Source organism: Pelmatolapia mariae, linkage group LG13 (genome assembly GCF_036321145.2).
Source record: "Pelmatolapia mariae isolate MD_Pm_ZW linkage group LG13, Pm_UMD_F_2, whole genome shotgun sequence".
In the NCBI taxonomy this organism is placed as follows: domain Eukaryota; kingdom Metazoa; phylum Chordata; class Actinopteri; order Cichliformes; family Cichlidae; genus Pelmatolapia; species Pelmatolapia mariae.
Window position 1 is genome coordinate 9,559,310 of NC_086238.1, and position 12,282 is coordinate 9,571,591.

General features: G+C 40.3%; 1 protein-coding gene across 11 annotated transcripts in view; it reads right to left on the reverse strand.

Moving 5' to 3' along the window:
* Window positions 1-8,150, reverse strand: part of kcnma1a (potassium large conductance calcium-activated channel, subfamily M, alpha member 1a) — a 151,731-nt gene extending 143,581 nt beyond the window's left edge. For 9 of the 11 annotated variants that reach the window (XM_063490834.1, XM_063490843.1, XM_063490833.1 and 6 more), the window contains exon 1: window positions 7,007-8,150. In XM_063490834.1, the coding sequence (XP_063346904.1) occupies window positions 7,007-7,297 (291 nt within the window). In that variant the 5' untranslated portion in view covers window positions 7,298-8,150. The remainder of the gene's footprint in view (window positions 1-7,006) is intronic. The other 2 variants (XM_063490836.1, XM_063490835.1) reach the window with 1 other exon arrangement.
* Window positions 8,151-12,282: the final 4,132 nt, after the last annotated feature.

Here is a 12,282-nt window from a genome sequence, read left to right on the forward strand (position 1 = left end):
CAGATCTGGATTCATCACTCTACAAGACCTGTTGCCATTAATTTGCAATCCAGTTCTTATATAATTTAGCAAACCTCAGCCACCTCTCCACTGGGACCATTTCTCATGAGGCTTCAGTGAACAGTACATGGATCAACTGCAGGGCAAGATGCATTTCTCAAGTTGCTTGATTTTTTTCTGATTTCGTAAGAACATGACTTTCAGACTCTTTTCATCTGCTGCAGATAGTTTTTAGGCCTGCCAATACTTTTTTGTCCTCCACTCATCTAGTTTCCTCACTTTTTTCAAGGACACACTGCACACCATGCCAAGACATGCCAAGTTTTGGGTAATAGCACATAGCATCTCTTTGGGAATCATCTTGTTGGTTTTAAAATAAGTGGAAAGAAAAATGCTATTTTATGCCTCTCAAACTGTTTTATCTTTGGGTTTTTTAAGGTTCAACTAAAGTGTTTGTGTTACAGGCTGCTAGTTACAAAATGCATGAAAAGATTTGCATTTGTTTTTTTACCAAGTCGTCTGTTATGTGTAGACAACACTGGTCCATCGGTGTGTTGTTTTATGTGTGAACGATTTAGAGGTCAGTATTAAGAGGCTTAAGAAATGAAAAAATACATTCCTCTGAAAATGACCAGGTACATCGAGTGGACTAAAGATGACTGAAAAAGCAGCCAATGTCCAAACTTTGAAAGCGCTTCAGAAAGTCTGAAGAACTGCTCCTTGGAAACAAAATATAAATATATATATAAATTAGGGCTGAACCCAACACTTGCACAGTATTTAACATCAACAAGTAATTCTATCCTATAATCCTATAATTGGGACGACCTTTAAAATACCAGCATTACATATGAAAGATTTTGCAAGAAAATGTGACAAAATTTAAAGAAATAGCAGGTGACTCAAGATTTTTGCACACTAATGTAAAAATGAGCAACAAATGCCGTATCACATAAAGCAGAATTTATATTTATAGAGAAAAATGTAACACTGGTGACGGAGAGGGTCAAACAAATTTTGTGTCAGACCGCAAATGTAAAACAGCTATATTTGTTGCGTAATTTAATGAGTAAACAATAGTGTATAATGTTTGTCATCATTACTACAGAGACAAATATAGACCCAGGACAAAAAAAGCATGCAAATATATCAGGAGATTTGGATACAGCAAAGCAAATACTAAGAGTCGAGTGTACATGCAGAGCGAGGAGCACAGCTCCATCGCTGTTCTCGTTGGGCTGTTTAGACAGAAACAATTGCACAGTCCTGATGGCTGTTGGCTCTAAAGTGAACATAAAACTCTGCATGTTGCACCTTAGGGGGATGAGGGGGAGGCTGAAGGTAGCTGCATCAGCTGTTGTACTGAGGTGAGGTGGGAGGTGTATTTTTTTTAGCCTCATTTGGTGTATATGTCTCATCAAAACACAGAGATACAATGGGTGGTGTGGTGCTTGGACTGAAGTACGTGACAGTTCACTCTTTCGTTGCTTGTACAGCAGCTGTGTACTGTCAGTTCATACCGGTGTGTAGCTGATGTGAAACCGCATTGTAACAGAAGCCTGTTTCTACATCTCAAAGTCCAACGCCAGGTTTCTTCTAACATCTGTGGAGTCTTGTGTAAATGAAGTAGCAGTTTAACAGTAAAGTTGACCTCATGGGAAAAGATTTTTAAAAATTTAAAAAATGCAATTGTTCTGATTGTGTAAACAGACCAGCAGTGACAGCATATGCTTTGTGTCTGCACTTGTATGGTTACGAGACTCCTGCAGAGGTCATGGAGACGATCTACAAAAAAGAGCTTTGACACATTTGGTATCTGGACTTTAAGGCAAACACGGTTATTTTCAAAGTGTGACCAGGTAGATTTAGAGCCTCACTGTGCACTTTTACACTTAAATCTATCCAAACAGCAAATAAAAACATAACCCGAGTGTTAAAATAATAGCAAACAAAGTGCAAATAGCATTAGTCACAGATGGGGTTTTAAACTGTACTCTGTAAAAGAATGACGAGTGACTTATACCGCCGCCATGTCCTGCCTCTTAAATGCAGACTTAGGTTGCTGGAGCTGGAAGGAGTACACTATGATCGTAAATAGAAAGAGACACATTTGGAACCTGCCCTCAGACTGAAGCAACAATTGTTCGAAGAAAGGAAAATTTATGCCCATAACCACAAAATCAATCGATAAATATTTTGATTATTTCATAAACTTCTGTGAGACTGTGGTGAGACAACAGTGCATGGTATTAATAGTTAAACGCAGTGTAGCAACAAGTATTTCAGTATATTATAATCTGCCAGAGCTTTCCTTTATTCATCATTTTATTAAACTATATTTTTTTCAAATTTTTCCTTTCTGATATTTTCGACATTTTCACTTACAGTATGATGAGCACTGAGCTGTTGTTTCGATTGTCCGCGTTATGGATTGACTAATCTTCTGATTGGTTCCCACCGTTTGTTTTTTCTTAAGCTTCACAAATATTTGCCATGTGCGTTGGTTAAGGTTAATTGGACTCATTATGTCAGTCATTTGAATAATTTTATTTGCTTCTCACCCGTAGAACAGACCTGATCGAGGATTTCTCAGAGTTTTCACTGAGCCACTTTCTACAGAGGACGATGGCGCCATTCATGCTTGAATAGAAAGTGGTGCCACAAATGCAAAGCCTCTATACGCCTCCTCCTCCTCACACATTCAAAATAACACAGGCGTCATATAAGAACTCCTGGAGGTGGCATGATGCAGAGTAGATAACTAGACCATTAGATAACCATACCGCATTGAAGCATCACACCACAAAAAACGGTCCAGGACTCTACATGAGGAAAATAAAGAGCAGGCTTATATATTAACAAGCCTGTCAGCGTGGCCTTGGTGTCCTCCACTTCAGTATCTCTGAGTGGGTATGCTTACATTTCCCCTCAGTCATGCATATGCATTATAATTGTCTTGAGTGAGACTTTCCCTTCTTAGGAAACCCCTTATTTAGACTGTGTGAAGTCTTTTCTGTAAAAAGGGAATTGAATAATCTAGCTCACCCAGGCAGCGAGAGAACGGCTGTTTGCAGGATAACTTGAAGCAAATCAAATTAGAAATGTAGTAAATATGTGGTTTAAAAATGGCATTTGGGCAATCTGAAATGCCTGGCAGATAAATGATTCCATAAATATAGCCATTACAGCACAATGCCAGAAACATCAATAGCTTTTTTTTATTATTATTATCTTATGTTGGGCTTTTTTTTTTCAGTCCACTCAGGAGGAAGAACCAGACCTATAAAGTATTGTTCTGTAGTGTGGAATACAAGCGTCTTGAATTGTTTTAGAGAGGCAGAGGTAATGCTGTAAACATCGCTGGTTTATGGAGTTTTGATCATTTTCCAACAACTCTTAGGTGCATTTATCAGCTTTGTCGTTTTAAGAACAGCACAGCGCAGGTTTGCAGACTTGAAATGGCCCCAATTCCAAAAATCCAAAATATTGCACTTGACGTTTTACTTCGCTACATCTTCTCATCTTTTTCCTTCTTCCAGTACGATCCTTTGATCTTTCACTTCTATCTTATAAGCCTGACAGAAAAGTCAGAGTTAGGATGCAGCTGTGTATCAACAGCAGAGCACACGAGGACACTACACAAGGTATGTAACACAACACCCCCTCTAAAACCCTTCGTCACCCTCAAACCCCCCGTTTCCACTTCCTCCTGTGTCTCTCTCAGAGTTTCCACCTCTGTTTCCTTGCCCCTGATTCCAGGTTCCCAGTACCGCCACAGAAAGCCGACCACCGCCACCACGCCAGCTATGCATCCTGTTTCTGACACATGCCAACTTAGCCTGCTGCACTAGTCAGCTGAACACAGATCCAGTTTCCCCTTCTTAATACCCCTAACAAGCCTTTTCCCTCAGCAGCCAAGTGTCAAGCCTATCAAAGTCACCTAACGGGATGACTCTGCCTTCCACACACAGCAACACAAAAACAAAGGGAAAGCAGGAGCACTAACTAAGATACACGCTCTCATTTTTTGCCATTTCTCCTCATTTGCAAGATATAAGATGCAAACAGATACCGACTAACAGTCACAAGATGGATACCTAATTATATTTGCATAGTTTGTTTTCATCACTTTCTCAGCGGGATGGTGAGAAGTATGAGGGAAGACATATGGTTTGATGCCATTTCTTACACCAGGATCCATGAGCACAACTAAATGACAGAAGCCTGACAGCTAATACTGGTGTAGAAAATGTATTTCTATTAACAGGATACGCACCACAGGCTTTCAAGGTGGCTGTAATTAAACCGTCTCAGCTAACTATAGGCCATTCTCCAATCTTCCTCTTATTTCTAAAATCCTTGAAAGAGTGGAAACAGTAAACAAACAGGAATGGTATATTTGAAGAGTTTCATTCAAGATTTAAAGTGCATTGTAGCATAGAAACAGCACTAGTGAAGGTTATAAATGATCTGATTGCCTTTGATAGTGAACTCATCTCTATGCTTGTGTTGTTAAATCTCAGTGTAGCATTCAATACAGCTGATCGTATCATTTTAATACAGAGACTAGAATGCATTGTAGGTATTAAAGGAACTACACTATAATGGTTTGAATCATATCTATCTGGTAGACTCCAATTTGTTTATGTAAAAAACAAAAAGTTAGTCATGGAGTTCCACAGGGTTCTGTACTGGGACCAATACTATTCGAATTATAAAACACTACTTTATTTATTTCTCTATAAAGCCAGTTGTTTAACACCTGTTAAACAACAGGTGTGTCTTAAAGAAACATCTGGATGAGCTCCAATTGTCTTCTCAAGTCAGACATAACTGGCTATTACATTTGGAGCTAAACATCTTAGAAACATGGTGTTTCAAATACGTATCGTGGATGGCAGTAACCTCCAGTAACAGTGTGAGGAATCTGAGTCATTTTTGATCAGAATATGTTATTCAATGTTCACATTAAACAAATATTTAAAAATGCTTCCTTTCATCATTGCAATAGCTCTAAAATTAGAAATATCCTGTCTTGAGGTGATGCTGAAAACCTAGTTCATGCATTTGTTACTTCTAAGATAAACTACTGTAATTCACTATTATCAGATTATTCTAAAAGTTGCCTGAAAAGCCTTCAGTTAATCCAAAGCACTGTATTTAGAGTACTGACAGCAACTACAAAGAGAGCATATTTTTCCCATATTGACTTCTCTTCATTGGTTCCCTGTTAAATCCAGAATCAAATTTAAATTCCTTCTCTTCACATACAAAATTTTTAATAATCAGACCCCATCATATTTTAAAGACCTCATAGCAGTATGTTATCCTAATGGAGCTCTCAGACTGATGGCTTGCTTGCGGTTCCTAAAGTAGAATGGGAGGTAGAACCGTCAGCTTTCAGGTCCCTCTTCTGCGGAACCAGCTCCAAGTTTGGATTTGGGAGACAGACACCTTTTAAGATTAGGATTAAAACTTTCCTTTTTGATAAAGCACATATTTAAGGCTGGATCAGTTGTCTTTGAGACATCCTATAGATATGCTGTAATAGGTTCCAACTCCTGTGAGACACTGAGCATTGATTTATTTACCACTGACGCATATCATTACATTTTTGTCCTCTCTCTCCCTTAGAGCAGATAGGAGTTTCTCTTCCTGAGCCTGGTCCCACAAGTGATAGCTTCCTGTTTAAAAGGGAGTTCTTCCTTCCCACCACCATAAAGCCCTTGCTCATCAGACATTTGATTATTAGAATTTGCTTCCAAATAAATAGAAACCCAACAGTATTGTGATTGTGATTTGGCTCTATATTTAAAAAAAAAAAAAAAAAACATTAATTGAATTTAAGGGTGCAGCTCTTTATGTCCCATTTTATACCAGTCCTTATAAGAAAGAGATACAGGCGGGAACGGGTCAAGTCCACCAAAAACACATGACAGCAAAGCAGCGGGAGTGACAAGGGTCATTCATTTGAATATCAAGGACAAAGGATATCACTCTCACTCTCTGTTCTTTCTGTCCATCAACACAAAAACATCCTCTTTCCCCCCAAATTCTATAAAACCGCTGAAGACAGATCGGCAGCATGATTGCACTTGCTTTCTTGTATTTGTTCTTTGGATTAATATTAACATATTTCCCATGGCAAGTAAGCATCGTAAAATAAAACACTGTAAGCCGTGTTTTGCACACTCTGCGAATTACTTTTAAAACACCCCTCTGTTCAGGGGACCACTTGGACTATACACAAGTGTGTGAGTCACGTATGAAGCTGCCTTTAATACAAATGTGAATCAGCCATGAATCATCTACCCCCAGCAAAGTAATGGGCAGTCACCCTTATTATATCGTTTCTATATTAGTCCTGCAGACAGGTTACCTTCATCATGCCACGAAAATATTTGATGTGCAGCACAAACACCTAGTGTAAACATTTAGGAGGATAAATGCAGGGGGGAAAGGATCCAAAATTGAAGAGGGCACACTATCTCAATCTTAATGTCCATGAGAAGTCCCAGTGGACTTCATTAGGTGTGCAGGATCATATGCGTGGTTACATAAAACTAGTGCATGCCATGTGAAATCCACACTTTCACCTGAGAACTTAGCAGCTGACGTGGCATGAGGATACTTTTGTGTTTTGCTGAAGCTAAATAAAATGAAGGAACTGCTCTCCTCTCATCCCACCCATAGCTGTCATGCAACATCACCCCCTTCATTCAGGAGTGGGAGGTAGTAAACAGCCAAAGGACAAAAACAATCATGCTGAATTCATTCTAAAGGCGCTGCAATCGGCACAGCACTCCGGGGTGTGCAGAAGATGTACATAAAAAGGAAACCATCAGATTCAGCCAAGGGAAATGCAGCTTGCGTTATGAAAGCCATTATAGAACAAGAAGTCAGGTCAGTGCCATAGAAATACACAAGGATGTGTATAGCATGTGCATCAGTGATTATGTACGAGCAAATTCAGAAAGAAAGACTGTTGATGGGCCAGCAGACATACCTTGTTTTTAATGTTGCAGTGACAGCAAACAGTCCACAGATATTTGAGGGTCCTCCATAGCAGAATGATGAAGAGACCCCCAAAAAACGTCACCATGGAGGAGGCGAGGAATGCCCACCACATGCGCTGGCCATTATTGTCGCAGGGCACCTCGGACGAGTACGGGATGACAACGTCTGCCATCCTCGATATTAAGATTGAAGAGTCCGGATTTATGTTATTATTGATATTGCTTGTCCTCATAGAGCTGTCGCTTCCATGGGGAACCGTGCCATCTGCCTCAGCTAGCATTTAGGAGCCTTGGAGAGCCTGTGCCAGCGTCCCCAGCCCCACTCACCAGCCATATTGCTTGGGAAAAATAAAAAAAAATCTCCCTCTTTGCTGTAGATTATGTTCACCCACCCGATAAAGTCTCTTTCTGTTTTTCACAAGCCTGTGAATTGTTTGTTCGTGACAGAAGGAGACACGGCACACGCGAACCTATCCAAAACAGCGGGTCGGTGGCCTTTGGCGAGAGGCATTTAAATCCGCAATAATGACGAATCTTAGGCGCTTCTCGTTCCGAGGGGGTTCTCTGGCTCTTTCACGCCATATGCCATGGCAGAGACGGCATCGTTTGCAGCCGTCGAGGCTGCCACTGATATTTCGGTTAATGTAAACACAGCGCCGGGGAAAATTGTTGCAGCCCGTTGTCGGCGAGGCGACCTCTAGCCGTCTTCCATTCAGGTATCCTGTCGATTCACAGGCGGAGAATCGATTTCACTTTCTTGAAGCGTCAATCGAATGTGAGAGGGCTGGAAAAGAAAAGAAAAAGGTTGGAAAAGCTGGGGAGAAAGTGCACATGAATCTAATTTAATTCTAGAGGTGTTTAGCTGTCACTGCAGAGAACAAGACTGTTTTCTTGCGGGCGTTTTCGTTGTCAATTCTGCGTAAAAGGGCTGGCGCTCGGGTGGTTATCGCTGTCTCCATTCGGTCCCCTGCAGCCCTGGCACAGAGCGGCCAGCTGAGAGCGCCTGTCAGATCCGCTCCAGAGGAGAGCGGGGAGATTTACAGGTAGGAGGGCGGAGCGAAGCGCTAATAATAAAGACGGACAGAGGGCAGAAATACCGTTTATTCCAAGTACCGACCGGAGTCCGCTGCTCGGACGTATAAAGAAGAAGTGGGCTACAGTTGCGCCTTTGCGTCTTTATTGCACGCCAGTGACGCACGTCGCAAAACAAGCAGGGATTTTAACAAAGGGACTGTATTGATCAGCCACAAACTTCAGTATCCTGATTAACATTTTAAAAAAAAACGATAACCACTCCCACCCCATCCCCACCGGGTTCTTATACAAGCCAGCATAAAACAGCAACTCCGTCCCTGTATGGATATTATTGTAATGAGTGTTCATTAAGGATAGTGCTCCTTTTTCAATTACTGAGTCTGTGGATTTTCATCTATGAATGGTTCCCATTTAAAAACTGAACTTGGGCCACAGGATAAATGCCCCTCCCGGTAAATTACTGTAATATGCTTACGCTTTTAGCTCACATATTGGGTCAAAAACAGGTGTGGATTGGTGATGACGGCAAACTATGACTAGCAGTAGTTTATGGCTGCCCTCAAGTAACCAGCCAGAGCAAAGGATATGTGGAAACAGCTGGCTTAGGGCCCTGAATAACCACTGACCCCTCTAATGAGCAGCAGACCAGGCAGGTGCACACAGCCACCTGTGTCACAAGGCTCCAGACTTCTTAGAGATCGTTTGCAATGAAGTCCCATCAAAATGTCTTTCATAATACTTAACTTTAGCTGACAGCTCAGCCAAAGGTTTCTTCTGGACTGCGATGATTGCAATGCCCGGATTAGCAAAGATCAAGGAAAGGAATATTAGCAAGTGTTGCTCTAAGCCAGTCGTTTTACGGAATAAGTTTCACCATACAAATCCCATAAAGCCTGGTGGTATGAGACCTAATGTCAAGCACAGATTGTTTGAAAAGGTAAACATGCCGATGCATGTGAAGAAGACGTGTGGTAAACTGGAAATATCAGTGTTTCAAAAACAAAAGCACCTGTAAATGCTACAAATCTGTTAAACTGGTGTAAAACACTGAAGACAAAGCTGTCTGTAAATGACAGCACTGCAGAGTTATGACTGTCTGCAGAAGCGCCTTGCAGAACAACACTTTACCCACCTTTGGTTCATATATTTAATAAGAGTAAAAGAAAAAGAGTAGCAACCTCCAAGTTTTGTTGTTGTTGTTGTTGTTTTTTCTTAATCTTGTGATTTCCTATTTCCTTCCTTTATTTACACCAAGTTTGGTGAGAATCAGACAGGACAAATGTTAAAGCACACCCTTATTCAAGCAAGATTTGACCAGCAAGTCCTCAGCCTGGGACATAACTGTTCAAGTACAGGCCTTAATCCACAGCTCTGAAGTCGTCCTCCTGCTGGTAAAACAGTGAACTGTCCCATTAAAGGCAAATGATGCTGCCCCACAGTAGGTCTGCCATCATGATGCACTGCCAGGAAGCAAAAATGTTGCTTGAACTCAGGGTAGACTGGTGAAATGATAATAACAATAATAACAACAAAGATTTCAAATGCCTTGAGATGAAAATATGTGTTAATGCTCATCTTATAATACCTGGTTGGCAAATCTCATGAAAAAAAAGAAAGCACCCATAGCACATGTGCCATAATAAATAGTGCTGAGGGTTATACTGTTAGAGGGAGCGTCAACTGGTCTTTCCCGATGAAAGGCCAGCTGTTAGGTGAGTGGTTCCTGTGGGCCAGCAGAACTTTCGCTCAAGGATGACGAGGTGGACAGATGATGGGATTGGCATTAAAGCAGTCAGGTGGTAATCTGCAGGACATTTTGGAGATGCTGAAGTCGACATGCCGGAGAACCAAAAGACGGCCAATCGAACAAATCCGTCCTACCGAGCGTAAAACATGCCATCTCACTTCAACAACGAGATGTGACGTGAGCCTGGAAAGGCCACGGCTCACCAGTGCGGACTACAAAGATCCTTCACTGTCAGACTTCAGACTTATCGTGTTCAGTTGAGCTGTCAGCAGCTGTCTTGAAACAGACACCCCAGCAGGAGGGTTGGAGACCATACTCCTTTCTAAAACAGGCACGAGGAGACTTGGAGGACATAAAGATCTTGGGCACCGCATAGTAGAGCTGCACATAAAAGTCTATCAGATTTAGGGAGTAATTTGAGGCCAACATCTCGAACAACATTCTCTGGAGAGCATTTTCACTGCCATGTTTGAAGCCATGTTTATTCTCACCATTGTATAACTACAGCACATGGCCTGATATCAGAATCAGAATACTTTATTAATCCCTAGGGAAATTATATTACTGATTATGCAGAATCAGTGCTGGATGTTTTTGAGACACTGGGTGCTCTCTTGCCTCAATGAATCCAACAGGCAGCTGTAGGGTGGTCACTCGCTGTGATATTATTGGTAAGAGAGCCACATGAACCCGGATGAAGAGCTCAGAGGTATCAGACTGCAGTAGCTGCAGAATTCCAGCTGCATGGAACACGATTCTCATATCTTATATAGATCTGGACTATTTGTTCATTTTTGTAAGGAACACCTTGTTTTCCTAGCAAAAATCTTGTTTGTGTTAAAGAAATTATAGTGAAGTCTTGGTACGTGTCTTTAATGGAAATCTGATTGATTTTTTAAAAAATCCAACATGAAAGAAAAGATGCTGGTAGAATGTAAGAATTTAGTGCCAGATTGGCCAGCATAAACATAAAGATTACACGGGTCAGTCACAATCAGATGACAACACTGGGCTTAACAGTGTAACACAATGCTAATTACAATAAATATCATTTTATACTAGCTGGTGTTCATAATATACCCAGTGATAAAGTTCAATTCTATACAAATATCAGCGCTCCAAATTATGATGTAACACACTTGCAAACTTAATGCTTTAAGTATTTATGTCCAAAAAAGGTGAGATCTCTGTAGTAATCTAAGAAAAATCACTTTTAGCAGTTTGATTCATCATGTAGTGATTTACACATTCCCAAAAGATCCAGTTTGATCCCAGGGAGACACAAATCCCATTGGATTGTGTCAAAAAGTAGCCTACAAGTCTGATGTAGCTCTAAAGGTCTCTGAACCGTTTTAATCAGGTAGTCGTATTAAGTGCCTCATGTTTCCGTATTTGATAAACAACCAGTTTCGCAAATTTAGAAGAAAAAAAAATATATTGGTGGATATAATGGAGCTGCCTTTACAAATGACCTGGATCAAACTAATTTGCATGACTTGTGTCTCATGCTGCTTTTACACCACTGAAATGACACTGAATTGTATACCTTTCTTAAGTACCAGGCAGATATTGTCAAATTGCCTTTTCTCATCTCTGAAACCATTTCATCTGCTAATTTATGCGCTAATGCTTTCAGTAAAACGGGATCCCTTTTGTCCTTAAACATCTCTGTAGGACACGGCTGCATTTTTAGCGGCGCATTAACAGAACATTTGCTCTCAGCTCTGCTTTAAACCATGATCCAAAACATGAAGATGAGACTGAGAAGCATGTTGAAAATCGTACATGTTGTACCAACATATTTTCTTTGATACTTCCCAAACATAAATAGTCATTAAAAAAAAAAAAAAAAAAAAAAAGACTCAATGAGCCCATGTTGTGATACAGAAAATGAGCTTTATTCTCATGTTAATGTCTTAACATACAAATCACATTCTTTTTAATAAAAGAAAAATTCAATCAGTACCTGGCATCTACACTCTTTCTCTACAAGTACAACCACTTCACGTTGTGTCCTGCTCTCTAAACATACGCTACCTACTCATAAAAATAGTAACATTACAGTTTGCTTCTGTTTACTCCTTTAGCCCAATAGTCAAACACGTGGACCTTTTTGTTTTGTTCGAAAAACTGTGCAAGAGTAGATCCCTTTTTAATATTTCAAATAAGAAGTGATCCTTTCCCCCGAATTACAAATAAAAGGCCATCAATGAAATGTAAGGAACTGATGTGATACATAAAAACATGAATTAGCCACAACAAAAATTAGAGTACCTATTCATAATCTGCTGGAAACCTAAGAACAATGACATGTTTAAGGTTCACAGAAAAAACAAGTGCAAAACAGAAATCAAAGGATAAAGTTGACTTAGTGGATTTTGGCACAACAAGATACAGGATATGGTTTGATGGAAGGGCAGAATATCTGTAGTCAATATTTTTTGCTTCTTGAATAACAAAAAAAAATTAAATAACAATGAAAAG